General features: G+C 32.5%; 1 protein-coding gene and 1 long non-coding RNA gene across 2 annotated transcripts in view; one reads left to right on the forward strand and one right to left on the reverse strand.

Moving 5' to 3' along the window:
- The window catches only part of LOC149906645 (uncharacterized), a 118136-nt gene that overhangs the window by 38287 nt on the left and 54738 nt on the right, over nt 1–25111 (forward strand). The window lies entirely within an intron of this gene.
- Nucleotides 1–25111, reverse strand: part of LOC149906648 (extracellular serine/threonine protein CG31145) — a 76063-nt gene that overhangs the window by 25895 nt on the left and 25057 nt on the right. The window contains exons 2-3 of the mRNA XM_090104808.1: nt 22522–22554; nt 437–775 (exon numbers count right to left, since the gene is read on the reverse strand). Coding sequence (XP_089960934.1) covers nt 437–645 — 209 coding nt within the window. The 5' untranslated portion in view covers nt 646–775; nt 22522–22554. The remainder of the gene's footprint in view (nt 1–436; nt 776–22521; nt 22555–25111) is intronic.

The following is a 25111-nucleotide window of genomic DNA, read 5'->3' on the forward strand; positions in this document are numbered from 1 at the left end:
CGCTATTTAACAAGATATTAAATAATAATTAGCTCTGGAAGTATCTCAATTAGTTAATAGAACAGGAAATTTTGTTTACACATCGAGAAACTATGAATTATGTTATCTTCAAAGACGCTGTCAAACCGGTAAACATGTGATAACGGGAGATAACATATGTATATTAATAAAGAAATATTCTTCAGAGAGCTATAATTCCTTGAAATAAACAAAATTATAAACACGACGGTTTGTACTCTGTAGGTACACAGCAAACGAATATAACTACCTAATTAAGTTATTATACATTCATGCCTATTTGGGAAATTTGATTCAAAGTTAAATTAATTGCGGGGTATTAAACTAGCCCTCATTAAATTTAAATATCTACTACTAAAACTTTTTTTTTCACTAGCTCTACCACAAGAAACAACACCAAAACACAAACACAGCTCACCTTTTCTGCAGGAACCGCTTCCGAAATTCGATATACGCAGAATGTCCTTTATCCGTTTCATCTCCGATTTTGACTCTGCCGTGCAACGGGACTCTGTGTCCAGAGATGCCATAGTCCATCTGGAGGTCCACGATGAGCATCAGCGTGAAGAGGACGAGGAAGGCGCTGACGGCTAGCGCGAGGCGCTCCTTAAGTTTCATGTTGAGCATGGTGCGCGCGGTCGGCCGGCGCGGCGTGGCGGCACTGCGCGCATGGTCCGGCGTCGGGGAGCGTTTACAGTCGCGCGCGCACGCCACACGCCAGCGGCGACGCCACCGCGCGCGCGCCCACCCGCTGACGCTGCAACATTATCACTAATTAGCTTGCGGTCGCCACTCGGCCCGCGCCCGGGACGGGGGTATCGCTCGCTGCTCGCTGCATATGCTGGCCCAACCAGATGAGCATCTTCAGCGATAAGGACCAATATAATGCGCAAAATACGTATATTGTGATGTAGAGCAAATTTAAGGACGAAATTTATAGAATTTAAATGGGGGAATCATGTTCATATAAGGTCCTTAGAATTAATGTTTAAAAATAGTATTAAAAAGGCTTGATCTGAATTCTTGTATGAGTCAATACAAGCTTGCGTCATTATAATTCAGGAGATGATTCTACATTTTGTGGAGCCGAGAATTGGGATGTTTATATATTCATCAACTTTATACGTCTAAAAACGAATAAGTGTTTTAAAGAAACATCAACGCATATCAAAATTTTCTTTACAATCGAAATCGGTATAGATTTTAATACAAGTCACAACCACAGTCACAACTAACAAACATAAAGAATTGAAATATATCAAATAATAATAAACGTGACATTTAATAATAAACGAGTTCAAAGAGTTAAAATATCAAGGAAACGGATAATGTTAGCACAATAACGGTCTGTTGTACAGCTTACTCTTAGTGCTACGAATTCATTCATCGCTCACTTTTGTGTAGGAATTTTTATTCATTATAACGAAACTTTGTTGTTTGTCAGACTGTTCTAAATGTGAGTTCAAAGTTAAACATTCCCTGTTTCTGATATCAATATTTAAACATTATTACTCCTATCTTAAGATATAATATAGAAATAGTGGATCTTATGAATTTGGCGCCATCTGTCCCTCTGTAGAATCGTAGCGCTAATAAGTTTGAATCAGTGCTTTGAAAGTTAGACATCGAGAATAAATTAAGTATAGTAATTTGATTTTTATATATAGTTTAAATTCATAGTGATAACACGTGACTATTCTTTGTGTAACTTAATTTTTGTAAAAAATTATATCATTGAAGATCAAATAAATACCCTATTAGATATCTAAGGAAGTCAAATAAAGTCACGAGTATATTTAATAGAGAACATAATGAAAATATTTGCTACGTGACATTCTAATAGATATTGGATATTAGAACCTGTGAATAAAGTGAATCTATGACGTTTTATATTTGCAATAATGCTATTTTGGTAAAATGTACTTGCTCATCAAATAAAATAACCATTTTATGTGTTAATTAATAGAAAGGTCACGTAATGTGCGCGTGCAATAGATAACTAGAAAAACATGGTCGTGATTCATGACATTGTAGTAAAATTGCACACAAATAAAACCAACACATCTAAATATTACTCTATAATATACATGTGTATTAAAATAATAATTCGTCTATATCAGCACGTGGAGAATGGATGTAGGATATGGAAAATTCTGCGACCTATAAACAGCCATGGGCACAGGGTGGGGCAAAAAAAAACCGGCCAAGTGCGAGTCGGAGTCGCGCACCGAGGGCTCCGAATAAACCTACTTTTTATTATGTTGTAACTCTAAAATGTATGTTTTAGCAATTTTTCCTTTATCTGTGCTATAAGACATTGCTTTTAACCAAATTTCAAGACTCTGTGTTCACGGGAAGTAGGTACAATGTAGGTTTTGATGGGAATCAAAACCTAAATTTCGACATTGCAAGGGATTGCGAATGTCGAAATTTGCGATGATTTGCAGCATAAAATGGCTGTATTTATTGATTGCGTTGGCTTATAAGTTTGATTTTTTTAAAAGCTTTAAGAGACCGTAGACTTGAGTATTCGATATAAATTTCAGTTTGATAACTCTACGCGTTCCTGAGAAAAAGTGTGTTGACAGACAAACCGACAGGCAGACTTTGTTGTGCGTCTGTCTGTCTAAAAATACCTTTTTTTTCAAGAACACGTGGCGGTATCAAGCTGAAATAATAATGATTATTTGTCCGACCCAAATATCGACCAATAGAATTGCACCATTCGACGTCACGTGGTACAACCTACATGGTATTATACTGATAATTTTTTGAAAATTTTCTCTGGTCGTTGACGTCAAACTGACAGGTTCAATTCAATTGTGAAATTATTGGCCGACATTTGGGACGGAAAAATAATCTCCCGAATACCACACGAGCTTCAAAATTATCTGGCATTTCCCTCAAGGTTCCCTGCAAACAAATAAAGTCATCAAGTTTTTCAGGAAAAATCACTCGCGCTTCGCGCTCGTGATTTTTTAACCTTGACTAAAAACTTGACTCCTTCATTTGTTTGCAACGAACCTATCGGAAAATACCCGATAATTTTGAAGCTCTTGTGGTATTATAAGTGAATAAATCAAAACAAACAAAAGATACCTACAGCCGTTTATATTGCAAATTTCATCCCTCTATTATATAGTTTATCTGTCTAATACAATAATATGATTCCTTTTTACCATAAAATATAGGTCTATGTAAATAGAAAAATGAACCATTTTAAATAACTCAGTAAATAAAGCAAAACCTTGCACTTCCGATTTCATGTTTGTTTTAGGTTAATGGTCACTTATTGACCATAAAAACACAAAATGCAGACAGATCCAGGTGGAGCTTTGCTCGCAATCTTATAGTTTTTGACCGATATCTCGAAAACTATCCACTTTAGGGCAAAAGTTGCTTAGACTTTTTTGTAGAAAGTAAAATTTCGCATATTTTATACATGTAAATTTTTTTGTAAAACTTACTAAATAGTAATAAACCATAAATACGGTTTATGGCCTATTTGATGAACCGGTTGATCGTTAAAATATTGGATTAATGAATAAAGTGCATGTTTGTACATAGTTTTTTGGTCACTTTATTCTCTACAAGTTTTGTTTGAAATTTTTTTTCTAGTGCCCATATTTTTTTAGTTGTTCCACGTATAATGTAGAAATGCCGAGGCTCGGCGAGTGACCTGGCAGGCCAAAAGCTTTTTTACGGATGTAATAAAAACGAAGAAGAAATTTCCAATGCAAGTGGATTTTCACCGTTTCCGAAACGGCAAAATTTTTGATTTTTTTTTTACAGAAAATTTTTAATAAATTTTTAAAAATATTTTCCTTTATTTTATTCTTGCATCCGAATATAAAATAACTACTCAATATTATTTAGAATATATACGAAACATATTATGTACGAAATATATACGAAACATACATGATAGGTACCTTGAAATTTACTATTTATCGCCAAACGTTAAATAACTCAAAAAGGATTAGAAAAAAAAGTTTCAAATAAAGTAACCTTAATAAATGGATAATGCATATGTATAATATATTAATGCCTTTGCATTTCATTGATAAATCCAATATTTAAAGAGTTACTTGCCAAAGATGATTAACCGGCTCATTAAATAGGCCATAAATCGTAAACGGAAAGTTTTACATAAAGTTTAAAAAGTATAAAAGGTGTAAAATTTTACTACCTACAAAAAATTCCCAATATTTTGTGCCTTAAAATGGATAGTTTCCGAGATATCGGCCAAAAACTTTTATGTAAGATTGCGAGCGTAGCTCCACCTGGATCTGTCAGCATTTTGTGCTTTTATGGTCAGTAACTTATCCTAAGACAAAAGTGAAATTGGATGGGAAATTTAGTGCGAATTTGGCTAAATAAAAACAGCTTTGAATGGGGTAACAGTACTACACTACTTTTTCTGGCACCAAAAGTGGTTTAAATCATGTAACATAGAAGCGCAAGCTTTTTGTTTAGATCGCATTTTTTTGTGTCGACTGACAACTTTCGAGTGAGAATTTTTTAACGGATATTAAGTTTTGTAGTCAGTACCTAGATAATTACGTTTTTTAGATTTGGTTAGGTACCTTCCAGATCAGAGCCAGGGTGGGGCAAGTGCCCCACCCTGCCCCACCGTGGCTACGCCCATGTAAACAGCTATGATATGATTGTTTCTCTACCTTTTAATGAAATCCTACAAGCTTTTGGTAAATCTGTTGTTTTTTTTAGTAATAGTTATTAATTGTGATTATAAATAAACTAGTTGCTCGGCGCGGTTTCACCCCCGTGGCTCCACTCCTGTTGCCCGTAGCGTGGTGAAATATAGCCTATAACCTTCCTCGATAAATGGACTAGGGTAAGTGCACCAATAAATGAACACACCCCAGTGAATGAACGGAACGTGGTTTTTTCTCCAGAATAAGAAAATAAACAACTTCTACCAACCTACTTTGTATTTTTTTCATTGGTAACATTGTTTCGGAGATAGTAACACCAATTCTTGTTAAATAGATAGCTTAGTTGCAAAATGGCATCAATGGAAAGTTAACGCGTGTGAGGCAAATATATTTTGTATGGACAGGAATTTAGGATCCAGGTAAGACACTGTTATTCATATCGTAGCTTTGTAGTCATATTTCAAGGTTTTAGACTGGTTTTTGTTTACATAGAGGTTGTAGATAAATTATTGCTTATATTTTCAGTCAATTTTATTCATATTTGCTAGTAGAATTTGAATAAAACACGTGTTCATGCACTAGCTCTAAAAATTGCCAAAATCCTAGTGAATGAACGGCCGTTCATTCACTGGGACATCAAAAATTTTAAAGATTTATTAATAAGTTAACTTCGGCTGATGGTAATAAGTTTATTTTTACAAATCACGTTCCGAAAATGATTTCAAATCTTTTGGCTAGTATTGGAACACAGGTGTTCATTCATTGGTTTTTAAAATCCATCGAATGGACTATGAAAAACTGACGTGTTCAATTACCGGTAATTTAACTTTTATTGATCCAATGAATGAACGAAAATCAAATTTTACTTTGTGATTGCTAATTATTAAGTAGGTAGGTCGTATTCGGCTGATAGCTGGCCATGGCAAGACACTATAAATGTAACTATATATTTCAAAATTATTGTTTTATTGTTTAAGGCAAATACAATGGATCAAAAAATCAAAAAAAAAATCAAAAATATTTATTCTGTAACAAATAGTATTACAATTTAACAGTCATTGAGACATCCTTTTAAGCAATTAAATGCTTGTGTTAGGACATCTCGCTCTTCCGACAGTACATTATGCTTAAGTGTTACACGAATAACAGCAAAAAGTCATATACTAGATTTCGGTACAGCCAAGAGACACTGGAGAAAGCACTGAATGCTATAATCAGAGGTGAAACTAGTATAAATAAGGCGAGCAAAACATATAACATACCAAAGTCAACTCTACACAACAAAATCAACAATAAAGTTCCGTGGCAACGAAAAATGGGTCCAGTGTCGCAGCTAACGTTTGAAGAAGAGCGAAAACTTGCTCGCTGGATTTTAAATAAAGCCAAGGTTGGTTTTCCTATGCATCCAGAAGAGGTTTATGATACAGTTAAAAATTTATTGGACACAAATCAAAGAAATACCAAATTCACTAATAATAGATCTGGTAAAAGTGTAGGCTTATGACAAATCAATCAAAGTCGAAATTGTACAAAAGGCCTTCAAGACTTGTGGGCTATTTCCTATTGACCCAAATGCAGTTGACTATTCTAAGTGAATCAATACAAGAAGACAACAAATAGCTAAAGATATGGACGCGAGCATTACTGATGATCAAAAGGACGATTTAAGAAGTACAATGAAGGTGATCGAATACGAAGTTGGACACACTATCAAAAACGAATTTATACAGTCTTATATTACTAAATAATCGAGCTCAAGTACACCATTTATATGCTTTATGGAGTAAATGTAGGGCAAAACTTGAGAACCGACGTCAACCTATGAAACCCCCACCAGCCACAGATACTCCACTTGATTTATCTAATGCGTCTGCTGAAAATCAAGAGACTAATTCTTTCGTTGACCAAGAGCCTCATCTTTCCTCACCTAATCCAAGCAGTCCTGTCGTGTTGACTATTACTGAATCAGCCCAAATTCATGTATGCACTGAGGAAAATTAAGTCAATCCATCCGTTCGGAATGAGACTTGCAGCATTCTTCTTGACGACAACATTCTATTCGACACTAGTAATAAGTCACGGCTTGAGACCACAGACGACATAGTAAACTTTATTATCCAAAATGAAACAAACAATTACAATTATGAAAAACTTAGAAGTCCTATACCATTGCCGTGGTATGATACTTTACCACACCACCAATTACAATTACCAATTACAACCAATGACACCAATAGTTCAATTACTGTCCAAAGTCACCATGACCGCGAATATTTTTTTTCCAAAAATTCACATATAATCGTTAATTTTGAGACTGAATTGTCAGATTAAGCATATCTTTATTGAATTTAATAATTACGTTGAAGAACACTTTTTAAGTTTAATTTTTAAAGACTGAGAGGTAGATTTTAGTTGGTTTTATAGTCTTAAGACAGTGGTTGAAATAAGACTTTAAAAATTGTTATAAATAATACCTAGGTACTTATTGTTGATTGCCTGTTGTTGTTTTTTCATACTTTAATAAATACAATATTTGTGTTCATTTACTGGTTTTTATTGGGTTCATTTACTAGAAAATGGCGTTCATTCACTGGTGTTTTAGGGTATTTTCGGTTAAATTATCAAATATTTTGATAACGGTTCTAATTGTAGCTCGAAACATGCGTTTTAATAAATCTTGAATAGTTTGCAGTCACGATGGTAGAGGTCATGATGCTATATTACTGAAATTGTTTTTAATTACCCGCATCAAAGTTGAGAATTGCCTTAAGGTTTCATTCACTGGTGCACTTACCCTATCTAACACTGAAAGAATTTTTCAAATCGGACCAGCAGTTACCGAGATTAGTGCGTTCAAACAAACAAACAAACAAACAAACAAACAAACTCTTCAGCTTTATAATATTAGTATAGATTATAAACGATTTAAATATGAACTATCAATGTCGTCTCTGAACATTTATTTCGTTGAAACTTGGAAATTAATAGGAATTTCTATTCAATTTTAATCAATTTATTTCAATTTCAATTTTAAAATATGTATACTCTCCTTAAAAAGCAAAAACAGAACTATAAATATTTGGTATAAGTTAAAGTCAAAATATTTAAACAATCTTGTATTTATTTTATTATATTAACCAAGTAATTAAAACGATAAGAAAGATTTTTATGAGATTTCGTTTACAATATTGACACAATACTACGTGAAATTTGGAAAGGAAAAAAACATTCAAAATAGGTTGGGATGTATTGAATTCAGAGGAGTATATTCCTATGTATATTGGTCTTTGTGAGCCCATTTGTTTTTGTCAAATATTTTTGTGTACGGAATAAAAAGTGTAAAAAAAATATTAATGTAGTTACATATATGATTCACGATAGGTACAAAGTAGTTTGCGATACGCTCTATTACATATAATCGTAAACCAGCAATAAAATAATATTACGCAATGTAATATTCATGTAAGTAATACACGGCAGAAAATGTAAATGAAAATGTAATGTAATGTTGTGTATAAAAAGGTGTTATTGTAAAAAACTACTTTACATGTTTATAAAATGGATATTATCGACGCTATAAATCATTGAGCTATTTCTCTTTAGTATTATTAAAAAAATTACTAATACATATAACTTAATACTTAATACAAAAATGTAGACAATTATTATAGTCTATTTAAGGCATATTTATGGGTTGTTTAATTATCCTGCAACTTTTGCAGAAGCTTTATCCGTTACTTCAAACAAAAGTTAGAAAGTTCAATAGCTATTATAGTATGTAAAATATTAAATTAAATAGTAGCTGTAATTAATTGAGACTCTTGATAATTAAAATTATTTTAGTTAAATAGTTCAAACTTCAAAACTATAACAAAACAATTGAACTGATTTAAAACATAAAATTGAAACTATTTAAATTGCTATTGATTTCAAAATTTTTGTAATTACAACCAATACGCACGTCTTGGAAATTTTCCCACGATTTACATAGTAAATAATCATTTAGTTATTCCCTTCACTCTGATCTTAGATTTAGATTGCTTGGACCAAGCAAGTTTGCATTTCAACTATATAGCCGTTCCATTTCTTATAATATAATTAATGTGTGTTGTTTGTTCTCTTTACACGTGGCAAATGTTTTACTGTTTCGCCGCGTCTAAGTCCCGTAACGTGAAATGCCCTCTTAAAACTCACAATTAGTATTAAAAATATAGACCTCATCAGAAATGAATAAATAAATATTTATTTTGCTATAAATATTGTATTAAAACATGGTGATACAATAATATTGATAAAGTACAAACATGTTCAGCCAATAGATACAATATAGCATGCAAAAAAAATGGAGATGAAAAATGAAATGGAATATAAAAAAGGAGTATGGATAAATGGCTATAACTATGAAGCAATAATGAAAATTGATACGAATTTATAGAGTTCTGTGAGAAAAAGAAGCGATTTGCGATATATGATCATAATTTATTAAACATATTCTCTAGTTTCCAGGAGGCAATGCAAATGCGAATAATAATTTGTTATTATAGATTTCTTTCACTCCCTTTGTGTAGGCGATGTAGGTCGTATAAACCAGATATTACAGAAAAAAAAAACTCCATTTGAACTGATTGAAGTGTGCAAATATTTGTGAGCATGATGACGAAGTAAAATATTTTAATCTGTTATGATCCAAAGGGTTGGTAGAGCATATAATTTTACGGACAGGTGTTTTTATGAAAACCACTAAGAGGTGTTTTTAAGTTTGGACTCATAATATGCGCTTAAAAGGGAATTTTCCACTAGGTATTCTTCCGTAGATAAAAATAAAAATTGCTCGTGCTGAACAACAAAGCTTAGATAAAAATTTATTCCTTTTTCAAAAACTATTTTTAGATCTGTAATATATAATTTCAATAGATATATATAGAATTTTGTCATAATAACACCTATTTATCCTGTTGTAATTTTTCTTAAAATATATTTTCCATTAAAAAATCTGAAAGATACTTGAAGGCTTTTATAAAGTAAATGCAGGATTAAACTGTATTCTTTTATGTGGGTTATAAAAAAGTAATTTGATTTCAGCCAGTAGTAAGCCTTATGACGCCGAAATCAGAACAATGTACATATTTTCCAGCGGTCTAAAACACAGCAACCGCATCTATCCGACCTCAATCTTATCAAACGCAGGAGATAAAAAAGAGTGATAAACTTTATATCGTTAGGAGTAAATGGCTGTTATAATTGTATTTCAACGATGACACTAATTAAGGTCGGTGTGCTGGAAACTTATACAAATTAACGAAGGCTTCATATCGTGCTACAAATTGGATAATTGGAGTCTTTTTGTTTCCTCTGTATCGTTTGTATGCAAGCCTGAAGTACGTCGAGTGTGTTCCACAAATTCAGCGAACATTTTGACGGAGCGTTTGTGTTTTTATATTGTATTGGAAATCGGACGAACGATGGTTTTTATATTTTGATATGGCTAACAATGTCTGATTTTGCATCCAAATTTTTCCAAACAAATGCAAGCAACAAAACACAATAATGCACCCCTTTTTCGTTGAGCTTTGAGATGCATGTCGTACAATCGAAAACAGTATATTTTCAGATTTACATTAGCATTAATTTGGTTTAATTACTGAAAATTATGTTTCGTCTTTTAGTTTTGAATAAAGTTTATTCAAAATAAAATACTTCAACTGTACAGAACGCAATGAATCACAACAAATTTTATATGATATTTTCAGAGGCATCCATGTGGATGAACTTTCAAGTTCATCCACGTAGCACGATGCGTAGCAAAACATAGATATTTTACTTGTATGTAAAATTTACTTTTTGCTGTGTATCTTTAATTATTATATAATCATTTTAAATAGACACACCTATCGCATATCCTCGAAGATTGTAGGAACTGACTTTATATTATAATGTAATGTACACAGCAAACATTTATCGTTGACTTCATAATGAAAGTAACATTTGAATCATACGAAGAACATAACATTATGCGTTAAGCAAAAGAAAAATTACATAGTATTGAAACTATGTAATAATATTATACATATACAGCATCGTCGTTACGTACTTCATAATTTTCATTATTCGCTTGTATGCATATGCAGCGGTGCATTAATGTTATTGAATGCATTCGCTTTCGTCACTCCTACAAAATAAGGCCTAAGACTTGCACACTACTTCTATTATATTCTCCCAAAATGATAGTTTTGGTTGCTTTATCAATAATTTAAAGCTTCGAATCCAAGTGTTCTTTCTGTTGATATAAAATCGCATAGCATTTTTAATTCACTGTAGATTTCGTTTTATATCTAGTGATATGGTTCGGAAGCTTTTTCGTGTATTGTTCTAACATATTACCTATGTTATTTCACAACAAAGAATGTATCAAAATAAGTTAATTCACTTTGCTTTCATTTTACCGCTCGATTACTATTTCAACAAACGGCCTTTTGTGTTATGAAAAATGAAACGAGTAATCACTAAGGCTACATAAACGATAGTAGCACGCAATGATCACCTTACTCATTCAACACGGAGATAAACAAAGGAACTACAGCTCTGATAACATCTTGATCACAGCCTCCATTAGTCGACGGTCTATTGTGGTATATTATAAATAAAATAAATACCTACTACGGTACTCGGTAGTCGCTAAGCGTGAATCCGCCATGCATTATTTGGACAGTGATTTGGTGTCATTAATGAGATGTGTTGATAGCACTTGTATGTATTTGGCACATAGGGAAATTACGCAATACTCGCATATCTATCGTGTTGAATGATATATTTATACGTACTTAAAATGCCATGTGGTCAAAATTCTACATTCTCATTTCTCATACTTACAACTTTTTGACTACACTTTTCACTTATATACTTTCGGCTTTGATGAAAACAATGAATGTATTAAGCACAGTATTAAGTATATATCGTCAACCTATAGATAAATGAAGTGAACACAAAAATACAACGACAAGAAGATGACACACTGTGTTATAAAGACGAGCATATTTAATTATCATGGTGATACGAGCCTTTTGTTAATGTCTTATCTATATTCATTACTCATATTTAAAAGAGGACAAAGTAAGATTGTTTCTTTATTTTATATAGGTCGTAATCTCCAAAATTACGGAAAATGCAGTTTGATATGTGTTTTACTTATTACGCTACATTATGCCTGAGTGCTAGAGTCTATTTCTTTTTATTACCAAGAAAGCGGACAGGAGCTCCTATACAATATAATAAGTATATATTATATAACTGGGTATATTTAAGTTTATACGCGTAGGTATAAGATAATGAGAAATACGAAAGTATAGTATCAAGTAATTACATATCAATACTATTGTTGACTTAACATTCAACTTATAGTCATTCAATATTGTACATACAAATCACTGTACCATTCTTTCTTCTTTTCTGCACAATCCTTTTCTTTTTTACTTAATATGCACAATATATTTCAGTACACCACACACAATACCAAAACAATAACAATACGTGATACTAATTTTATTTGTGTTACAAACAGTAAATATTGAATTACAACTATTTCTTCGTAGTTTACGTAAAGTGTCACATAACAACAGCTAGATAACGCGTCTAAACAATAACATGGAAAATCTCCGGTGGGAAATGGTACAGTTTTTCACTACAGAAGTGATCTTATAAATTGAATATCGCATGTGATAGAACCATTGCTTATTATTGAAACTGGGAAAGATCCACGTTCTAATTAAGATAAATATTGCATTGTGCCGTTGTTTGCCAACTATTTGCTGATGATTTTTTCAGATACATTCTATGCTAATTCTATGGTTACTTCATTTGGTAACCTAAAACTATTAAATTAAAATATAAAGATAAAAGAGCGCTGAGCCTGTTACAAATTAAAATCGTTATAAATAAATGCCGTTGCAACTTTAGGACATTAGACCGAATCTTGTTTTTAGTGACACTTAATTATAATTGGTACATTACACATCGATTTAATATCGAGAACTATTATAATTTTTTCTAAACCTAAGATGTAAAGAGGAATAATATTCCAATAGTGTGAGCAACAAGCACAATAAACATAAACCGAACAAAATATATCGCAACAAAACATAATATGTAATATTTTAAGTGCCATATCACACTAGCGGATTGCGAGCGGTTTCAAAGCGGAGCGGGTGCGCAACGAATACGTTGCGGGCGCGCAACGAACACGCCGCGGTTGCGCAGCGAATTCGTTGCGGACGCGTCATTTTGTATACTCTCGCACAAAAGCCAGCCCTTCCGCCTTGCCTAACTTCCATTCAATATTTCCATCGTTTCTGTAGCACTCAATTTTTTAACCGTACTGTGGAAATGCACTTACTTAACAGTTAACTAAAGATGTAATAACAACTGGAGTTGTTAAAAAAAGGTGCTATAAAATTGAATTACTAGGACTTTTAGAATGTACCATACATTCCAAAAGTATGTAACGACTGACCAGTATAATCTCTCCCATAGCAACGTATGTTATAAAGAGATTTTGTGAACCTAATTATGAGCAAAGTGATAGTGAGTTGCTGGTTGCTTGATAAAATTTTCTATTCACTGCTATTTATCTAATAATAAGATAGCCCTGTTTTAGTTAAGGAGCTTTAACATTTATTTCACTAATGAACTTTCTTAATGAGCAATTAAGTTATCTGATTGCATTTCGACCAAGATTTAATAGATAAAACAATACCCTAAACATTAACATGTTATGAAACTCGTAAAAAATAATGATCTCATAATTATTATACTATCACAAGTTATAAGTAACAACCAGCACGGATTCCATTTTGTTAATGAGTGTACATGACTGCGACGTAAACGTTGCGCATCTGCCACGCGTCCGCAACGAATTCGCTGCGCAACCGCAACGTATTCGTTGCGCACCCGCTCCGCTTTGAAACCGCTCGCAATCCGCTAGTGTGATATGTCACTAATTCTTAGATAAAAATACGATGAATAAAATGCAACTCTTTGTTGATGTCACTCGCTCGTTATGAATTAATCGACGCGAACTAAATGACAAACTGCTTCCTGCGTCTTTGCGCTCGTACTCGTGCATCATTGTTCAAGTAACCTACATTCATCAGACTATTTTATATACATTTTAAAAGAAAATTAAGCGTCTGCTGTTCTTGAACGGAAAATCTGGTTGAAATTTTACTAACTAACTGACTTAAATTCGACTAACTGCCCCACTAAACGTTATTTCTGCCCTATAGCCCCGTTTTCATGTTTCGCGGAATTGGTAGAGCCGTTCTCGAGCTTTACGCTTAGCTATAAGTTTAGCGATTAATTTTTTTATATACATTTTAGAAAATATCTGTATTCTATAATGGACCTATTCGTGGAATCTTAGGAATGATAAGACTACAGATATTCCCGTGTTCTATATGTTTGCGCGCATCCTTGTACTCTATACAATATATCTCCTGCGTAATTGGCAAGATTGTTCCCGTGGTCAAAATCGGTAAGGGGAACTTTTATTGCTTAAGGACGAATTAACTATTATTGGACTACTATTATACCCATTTGTTTCCTGCAATGAAAATATGGGGAACCTATGTATGAATTAACGTTTTTTTTCATATACGTACAAGAAAATATACAATTCACTTATTATAATTTTACCCGATGAGTGAGAAAGTTGTAAGTAGTTATCGAATTTAAAAAGATAGCAAACCATTTACATTGTCTTTAATAGTTAAAGAATAATTATCAATGTTACATACAGAATTAATAACAACGAAACAATTTGTTTCAAATCTTATCTTAATTACCATAAATGAAATGCTAATCTATTTTAAACTAGTTAGAAATATGTAACAATTAACAATACATTTTTATGCAGTTACAAACCTGAGAAAGTACTCATTAAGGTAAAATGATAAGCTTTATCGAAACTTAACGCTAATTAAGGAAATCAACGTCTAATGAACAAAAGGTAACTAAATTTTGTAGCGTTAAAAATTGAATTCACGCTTCACTTCGTAGTTACTCGATTTATAATTAAATTTCAAAATTAGAATTCATTAATGGGTTTATAAAATCGATAAATTACATAATATCTTCCTTTATATTCATATCGAAATGTAGCTTCGTAGCACAAAAGCAATACACGGAATTGTTTCTTACAAGCGTTGAAATTTATTAGCGAATATTCTCGAATTCGTTTCGCTACAATTAATTAATTTCGATGATTAATTAACATATTGGCACAACAATTTATAGAGAAATATAACTGTTTTCATATAACTGCGTCTACTTATCTACAGCTACACGTGCTCGTAGGTATACAATAATAACATATCACACACAATTATGTCGTGAACGTTAAGAATACAAATCATGCCGTAACATTAACTCCATGCGTACAAAATTGCTTTCCAGATTATAAAAAGGAGGAGGAAAGAGACAAATTACCAACCTACCTACGAGGTAGTTAATGACTAAATTGTTGTGGGTTAACTGTTCCGATGCGAGGAGTGGCGACAGGATTCTCACATACACACACATACTAGTACATACTATATAAAACACATATAGCTGTCGTACATGTATAACTCATTGTATAAGGGCATTGAGACAATAGGATATGAAGACCATATGCGGTAAGTGATTACCAGTCCATCGTTCGTGACACTTGACAAAGAGGCGAATAGCGATTTACAAGGATTTGTCAATAAATCAGTTATTTTTGACAAATTATTATCATCGACTTCAAGAATCAATATGCTATTATTATTTTCTTATTAAAATATATGAATTTATCTCCAATGTTCGCATATTATGGGCCCTCATTACGCGGCTGCATTCATTTTCATTGAAGATACTCTGGAGTGTGGAAGAAAGCTTTTCTTTGTTCCAACCGTATGAGAGGATGATGTGAGAAATTAAAACCACTCAGCATTTAGACGACGAAGAAAGTATTTAAATGAAATGTATTGAGCAAGTCGCGAACGGAAATGAGGTTCTTTCAGCACACTCTTTTCCATTTTGTTTGACTGTTTTAGAAGTCCAAGTGCATTTTTAAAACACTTTCCTCCAATTTAATGTTAATTTAAAAATCTAAATAGTTTCACGTTTAAAAATGTACAGCTCTTCAGAAAAGTTCATGCAGAAAAAAAAATTACAGAACTGCGAAAATATCTTAATATACCTACTCTTTTATCTTGTGACCGCTTAAAACTAAAACTGAATAACATGATTGAACAATAAAAGGCATCATATAATAATAAGGTATAAGTACGTGACTGCCTTTCAAGTGACAGTAATATTTATTCAAAGTCGTATTTTTTAACGTTCAAAAAACCTTCACGTAATGATATACAAACGCAATTACATGTATATAATTATATTATTTTGTTAGGACATATTTAACTGACCTTTACCTAGAAAACAGTATAATACAAGAAACAATTTCAAGGTCAGTGAGCATGAGAACTTTCGTGTGGTTCCTCTTAGTTATTGTATAACCGCGACACATTGTTTTACCGAGTTCTCTAGCATTTATTTAATATTATTGTATGGTAGTATAATAACGCTTTCTAGTTTTACCGATATGTCATGTTTTTTTTTTAATATATTGCAGCACAATGAATTATAGAATCTACACCTATAACATAAAGCTGAAGAGGTTTTTTTTGTATAAACGCACTTTAAATTTAGGTGTTAAAAAATCATTGTTGGATGTGTACGTGATCTCTAAGGCGCCTTAGGGGTATGAAATAGCGATTATATTATATTTATTTATTATAGATGCCATTTACAAGTAGGTATCTAAACAGGAATTTTGTAAAAGTAATTGAAAATCAATGTGCTCTATAACTGTGATATTGAACCTTCACTCTACATTGCACCGTGAAACCAGAAAGATCAATTAAATACAGGAAACACAAGGCAAGTATAGTTTAGCACATTCTTTGAATAGCGAAGCGAACTCTATTCCTCAATGAGTGTGAGAGTTGCACAACAGTGAATTTAAATTGGATTTCCCTATTTTCGGTGTTTTCTCCGAATTCCCGTGGCGTGACATTGATAAAGATCGTTTTACATGTTCACATCCGTGAAACTAGAAGTGACGGAGCTGTTTTAGCATGCATCGCGCGACTGACCGACTGTCGTGCCTTTATACTGCTGGCATACATTGACTAATAAATGATTCTGATTCAGATATCACGTCTTATTAAGACCTATGTACATGTATTTAAAGTAATACAAACGCTACTGGTGTAGCTAACCCAGTTAGGATTGCACGAGATCAAAATTGATGCGTAAATCGTTGGTGGTACTAAAAGTTAACATTATCTAGAACTATAAACTAAAAACTTATCTTTTTAAGGACAAATTTAGATACGTATTAATTCGTTTTGATAATTCGGAACCTATTAACTAGGGATGTAACGATACCGATACCGATACCGATATATCGGCCGATATAATCGGCAAGCCGATATATCGGTATCGCCGATAATAAAACAACCGATACCGATATCAAACAATTCAAAAAACCGCGCCCATTGCCCATGAACGATGCGGGAGGCCGATGCGCGTGCGCACTTTGTTTTCTGAAAAAACTCTACCAATAGTAAACTTTTATTAGGCACTGATTGTATGTGTATTACTTAAAGTTTAACTGACTTTGTAAAATAATAATACTAAAATAAATGGTTTTGTTGTTTTTTGATTTGGCATTTTTATTTAAAAGAATACGATTAACAGTTGAGTCTCTGTTAAATGTTGGTAACTTTTTATGCATAATTCACTAAGTATTTATTTTTCTACCAAGCCATCGATATCGGTATCGGTATCGGTATCGCCGATACAATTACTACAAATATCGGTATCGGTATCGTATCGGCAAAATCATGTATCGTTACATCCCTACTATTAACTAAGATATCATTTGCATCATATTTATGCGATATTTCTTTATATTTTGATCTTCTTCCTCCTTTAAATAAAATAATTAATTACGCAAAATAAAGCGATATAGTTTATAATATATGTATAGTAGGTAATCATCCGTAACTAGGTACCCATTATTTGTTTTGCGTTATCATAATTGTATTATAGTGACAAATAACTCTTTATAAATCATAATAGCCGTAACGAACGACATTGAAAGTGAAAAAATGCATATTCATTTTTTACAGACTTTATCTTGGCGGGCAAAAACGTTGTCTATTCAGACCCTTTAGTTTCTTTGATCTGTGATTCAGACATATTCTATTCAATATTCATTCAAACCTCGTACGTGTCCGTAACTAATGTTCTACGCTTATCTTCATAAAATAGTGACGTCACTACTTTAGAAGCATGAAATCAGAATACTAATATTATTTTGATTCGACACCTTTAACACAGAAAGTCAGCCATGTATGTAGAACCATAATAACATCATTTTTGTATTAAACTGATGAATGTCAAAGACTCTTTTTTTTTTGCATACAATTTGTTGTATTATAACACACAGAGAATTTTGTTTAATATACGATTACTTAATAGATTCATATTATAAATAACAGTATTGTAAATAAATGTTGTGATTAGGAGATACCTTCCTACATATTGACTAACTTTCGTTTTAGATTGAAATAGAAGGCTTATAGGATAGGATACGATAGATTAGTGCTTGTGCTTATTAGTGTTTATTATCAATTTTATTAATGAATATTGATTAAATATTATTTTGTTAATCTTACATTAAGGATAAGCTACTTTATTTTAGAATGTCAAACGTGATACTTTGTGAGGATGGCTGTTTGTTACAAAAAGCTTAACAAATCTGTATGGAATTTGCTACGGAGAAAATTATAGAAATATGCAAGTTGCTCTCATTTATTTGTCTCTATTTTGCTATTTACTGTCGTATATTTATCAATGTATAATAATTGGTGATAATAATAAATTCCTCACATATTCTAGTATGAATATAAAATAATGTGATTGTATATACCTCCTCGATCTAAACGTTTAAATACGTAAGAAATTGTACCTCTCAAGAACAGGCAATGTGCTCAGCGATGCAGATGTAACTAGACACAAGATACGTTGCATTAATGCACTTCATTACATCAGCGTTTAACTAGAGCTGTTTGAAGAATCAATTTTCAGTATCGCATTGAGTTTCTACATTACCGACTTAAGCAATATGTCCATTTAGATGACCCGCTAATTCATTGCGAAATTGAACACTTAGGACAAAACGGCATCCTTAAACATCAGTTAACACTATTTTAGAAACAAGGTAAATATAATTTATAAGAGCCTGTGTCGATGACTTCTGAACATCACTCTTTTGTTTGACTTATCTTGGATATTGTCGCAAATTTAAAACGAACACAGGTCAGTATCAAGACGTAGGTAAGCAAAGCTCGGTATATTAATGTAGGCAGTTTAGAAGGTACCTATTTCAAAGATCTAATAAAAATAAAATCTATTAATAATATCATAATGTGCTTACTTGTTTTAATGTTTAATTTTTCCGCAATATTAAAGAATGTTATAGACAAATTGTTGTATCTCACCATTACACGCGCTTGCCTTGAACAGAAAAGCCGTTGAGGGAACTTACAGTCTTATTATAAACAGTTATTTTTATTGATGTTGTGATATCATTATACAGGGTCCTTGGCCGTTACCATCCGTAAAGCTTTCCTCACGCGTCATGTGCGTAAAGATGAATCTATATGAATGGTTGGCAAACATCCAACGCGAATCGTCGACCTAGCCGACCTAGAACTACTTTTATAATTTGAAGGATTGCGAATACACAACAACAAAATCTTGAATCTTTTGTTCTTTTGAGTGTAAACAAAAGACTACGAAGGCTGAATAAAATTCTTTAAGTGCTTGTTTAATAAATAACTTCCCACACTGCACAAAAAATTCAATTTAAATTTCAGTTATGGGTCGCATTCTGACATTGACACACCGGCGGAAATATAACTGGCTTCTTATTATCGATACTTTATGTGTAAATTTATTGAAAATAACTTGAATAAAAATGGTATAGGGACCGACCTACTGAACATTGCTTAACTCATGACTAGGCATTACTATAACATCACATCACCAAACTTGATTGTCAATCAACAAAGAAGAATTTATTTATTACTAGAGGTCCGCCCCGGCTTCGCCCGTGGTACATATTTTGCAATAAAAGGTAGCCTATGTCCTTTCTCGGGTATCAAAATATCTCCATACCAAATTTCATGCAAATTGGTTCAGTAGTTTAGGCGTGATTGAGTAACAGACAGACAGACAGAGTTACTTTCGCATTTTTAATATTAGTACGGATTGTATCAACTAGGTATCTAATCAATTCTATCGTGCATCTGAATTACATATTATTTATTTTCCTTACGGAAGTAGAGCGCGACCAAAAATACCTTTAATAGAATGGTACTTTTTTGCCCGTGACTAATAAACAATGATATCTCATAATCTTGTGATACATTATTTAGTCACAATAAATTAGTGTACAATTTGCCGTAACACAATATATCAGACAGTTTGGCACGCTTTAACAGGTGTCATCGCCCCGTCGGAGCAAATTACTTAATGTCGCTTAGAATATTATATTTGTTATTATCGTTCAAAATGAAATACCACATACACGCGGAACCTTGTCTGTTTCATATAGAAGGATTAAATAAAATACATTTAGTAGGTATATCATATTGTACAAACAAACCTTATGAAAGGTTTAAAATAGAATATTGAAACCTATTTTTCACCTAAACGAGTAAGATACAATAATATCGTCTATATTTAGTCCCTCACAGCCAAACAAATTACAAAGACAAAAAGCAAATAAAGCAATAAATTTAAGAAAATTCAACTACACATTTTCTATTGTGCTCACTAGTCACTAAAACTTATTTTTTAATGAGAAAAATCAAACACTAGAAAATTAAGGATAGCAATTAGTTCAGTATAAAGTGGTATTGTAGTAACAAGGCTGCAGTTAGATCGAGGAGTACATAGATAAAGGTTTAACCACTAACGCTAATGGAAAGTGGTAATGGGATCTGCAAAAAGGAACACCTTTGTGTATTATACATAAACATATCTTCAGTATAGTAATTAGGAATCGTTTGTTTTGCGGTAGTATTAGTGGTAGAGAATATCGGTAAAAATACACCTTAGTCAGTGTTACTACATGTAAAATATGTTAGATGCAATAGATTCTATGGATGCAGAGAAAGTATAAGAGATCCTCATCATCAAACAATAGTTATTTTTATCCGCCTTCTATCCCTCTATCAGAAACTTCACTCACGTTTCATAAAACATTTTATACGCATAACTATTGTAAAATTAGAATGAATCTACAATCGCGGATCGATTTACATCGCAACGCCTACGCATATACGAGCGTCAAGTGAAGTCGATCCGAGACTCCTGCGCATCGGAAGCGGAAGGCGCGGTCACGCGATGTTACGCGTGCCCAGATATCTTCATGCTGCGATGATTTTAAAAGCGAATCGTAAGGAAAGTATCAATATACGCAGAATGCAATCCAAGCCATTTCAGTATCATTTGTAAGTTTTTTTTTAACTTTATTTAAGGAGCTTAGTCGACTCGATATGTTATAACCTAAGAATACAATTATATATTATATAATGTTTAAATATACCTATGTATGCTAAGGTATGCAAAAGAAATGAATAAGAAGACATTTAAAATATAATCTCTGACCTACTTTTCTGTAAGGACAGATAGATAATCGTTGAATATCATTTGAATATATATGTACCTAGAAGCTAGCTAAAACCTTTCTAGTTTCTAGTTCTGATACCTACAAGTCGCTAACACCATTCGTTATGTCAATGAGGTCAATTAAAGTAAATGGCAGAAGTCAAAACTATGTTACATATACATATTTAATAATATCAATAGTAATATGACGAGGACATAATATAACTGCTTATAAAATATAAATATTTATTGATAACACACTTTTAAATACATTTTGAATTTTAATCAAGGTATCATGTTCATAATATCATTATAATTGTAAAACACATCAAGATAGAACAATTTTGTCAACATATTTGTACCATGAAATTGTATGATTGCCTAAAATTAATGTCGACACAATCCGATGGCTACAGATAACAATATAATAGCGAAACAGCGCAAGCGCACTCATACGTGTAATGTTTAGCTTTCTAGACCTCACAAGTAAAAGAACTTACATTAATGACTTGACATTTAAATATGAAATAGTATTGCAATTTGTGTTTTGTCGATGTGTGTGGGTAGCGGTAGGTACACTTACGTAGCCATAATTACATAATATTTTATGTTATTCAATAATGTTTTGTAAAAAATATCCTATATGTTCTCATCAAAACCATAATACATTATAATTTCTATACATGGTTATGAAACAGCTCATTACCACTTAGTAATATCCATACTATCCATACTAATATTATAAATGCGAAAGTAACTCTGTCTGTCTGTCTGTTACTCAATCACGCCTAAACTACTGAACCAATTTTCATGAAATTTGTTATGGAGATATTTTGATACCCGAGAAAGGAAAGGCTACTTTTTATCCCGGGAAAATGACGCAATCCCAGAAATCCCACGGGAACGGAAACTATGCGGGTTTTTCTTTGACTGCGCGGGCGAAGCCGCGGCCGAAAACCTTATAGTAATATTATACATCATTCACTGAAGAGTAAGCAAAACAACCGACAATCAAACTGGAAACATAAAATACCTATATAGAAAAGGAATATGTACAGATACATACCTAAAACAGAAGCAGGTTGCTGATAACAGGTTCCTGAAAAAAATACAATGTAAATCTTGTTAAAATAATTCGAGTTATTAGTTAGAAATAATGCAACGGAGCATGATGTCATTTTGGAATAAACATAACCTTATAAATTATGCATAAATTTATTTTATAGCCTATGTGGTAGGAATATGGTATGTACAATTAAATAATTGTGGGATGATTACTGATTATTTTCACTGTTTGCGTTATTGTAGCCTTCAGTACGTACATATTTTTATGTTTCACGTGCTATAATGTACCTTCCTAATATCATGTAATATAATATTATCTGTGATATAACTAAGTCTCTCATTACTCATGAAACATTGAAAAAGTAAAAAAAGTGAAGTGAATACTACAGCTGTATTCTTTGATAACTATTTATTAATATGTACATGTACTTCCTTTTTATATGCAATGAATACCTGTTATTATTTTAAAGTAAAAAAACAACTGACCACCAAGTGCTCCATAATGTTCAAACCAATATTTACTCTACAGTTACGCAACATTAGTATTATATACCTAAATTATAAATAGTAATCCAACAATCCTATTTATAACATTTATTGTTCGCGCTAACAATAACGCTCTGATATTCGAAGTAATTACATTAAAAGCAGTAATCAATTGCAAAGCTTTATATACAACGGATACTAATAAACCAATATTTAGTTATGGTTCCAATATCATTTTAAGGGAATTAATTTTCAAGTACATTTTATCAAAAAGACGAATTTCATTCCGCTTCATTACTTAGGAGAGAGGCATAGTTACGCATTGGTAACTTTTACCGATTTTCACGGTTATAACTATGAACTTACCTAATTTTTCCTTCGTAAATAAAACTATACAACAAACTAACGAACTACGAAAAGGGTTTTTATTATTGTAATTGTTGCATCCACAATTATTTTCCAAATGAGCGGGAAAATGGTGCAGATACAAAATGTCAGTATGAATTCTTGGAACTTGGCATAGATAAAATAAACGCCTAATTGTTTATTTATTTTACAGCGCCACGTGTTTTTCGCAAATTATAGGCGTTCAATGTTTTAATAATCATTATTATTTAATACAATTCTAACATTAAAAAAGTTATCATTTGTATATGCCACAAAAGAAAACAAATATAAAAAAATTACGTTCGACATCTGAAAACAGATTAATTACGAGTTTATGATGACATTTGCAGAACGACATTAGGTCTATGTAATTAAGCTAAACGATTTGAAAGTGGAACGCGAAGGGATCAATGACTTGGCAATTAATATGTCAATAATGGCCAAGATATCCATATCACTTGACATTTGCCTTTGTTCAATACATTCGCAATATTTTTGTTTACTAACGTAACTATAATTAATTAATTAATTCAATTTATTCTATTACTATTCTGAAATACATCACTTTAAAGTCATTTAGTTACCTAGGTACCTAAACTTAGCGTTGAAATTTATAGTGGAAAATTAAGTAATTAGTAAAAAGGCTTTTAGTAATTACATACTCATTTTGGTAGCACGGAACACAATATGATATGGATATGACGAAGATAATTAATTTTAATCGAAGGGTGAAATCGCAACAGGTCCTCCGTAAAAGTCAGAGGTTGCGATCAGAGTATCCATATAATAAGCAACAGGAAGCGAATATTATAATATCAAAGGTCACTGCGCTGTATTTGAGTAAAGTTCGAATAAACTTTAGTAGCTATTTATATGCAAAACACAATATAATATTCTCAATACCTCGATTATTTCATCTCTAAACGCATTATTAATTTATCAATACAAGTGAATATAATAGCTTGCGTTGAAATGTCAATAAATGAGGAGCCATCATCCATTAGGCTGTGGGCGGGCGTCATTAGAGTAAAAACGTCAAATCAAACAGAAACTTGGCTCACTAACAGATACCGACAACTCCCCTAATTGACGAATGCCTCTAAATACACTAGAGAAATAAAATACGCCACCAATAAAAAGGGTATCGCTTACTTTTCATCGGTAATTATGGAGATTGCCTCAAACGAGTTGTTAAATTGAATGTTGCGGGGCACGAAAATGTCTTCACATTTTTTTTGTGTTTGTGTTTCTCTGGAAAAGTGAACTCATTAAAAATGAAGAGCGAAAATGCGAGGCAAGAATTGCGAATTGATTATTTATTTTATAAATTGTTTTTTAGGCTTGTTATTAAATTAGATAATGATATTATACAATGTACATGTGAGATTATAACATAATTTTAGAAGTATAAGTGAACAGGAAACTATTTGTTTGTGAATTGTGGTATTGATACAAGCAAAGATTGTGAAATTCGGTTTTTATATTAGTGTATTTCTCTAGTCGAATAAATGGGGTAAGGGGCGGATCTCTCTATTGGGCGTGGTCAATTTGGGTTCGCTATACAGCCTTCTCAAACACCAAAACCAAAAGAATTCATTAGGCTTGTACTTAAGAGCCCCTTGTACTGAAAGTTTAGGCATTTTAGGCACTGAGATGGCTCGCGCCCGCGTTGCGCAGGAGCCGGCGCGGCATGAACTCCGGTGACCTATGAAGGCGGG

The sequence above is a fragment of the Colias eurytheme genome, chromosome 8, assembly GCF_061535395.1.
Source record: "Colias eurytheme isolate Ceu_HAF_F1 chromosome 8, ilColEury1 Martin Lab GWU primary, whole genome shotgun sequence".
NCBI classification, from domain to species: domain Eukaryota; kingdom Metazoa; phylum Arthropoda; class Insecta; order Lepidoptera; family Pieridae; genus Colias; species Colias eurytheme.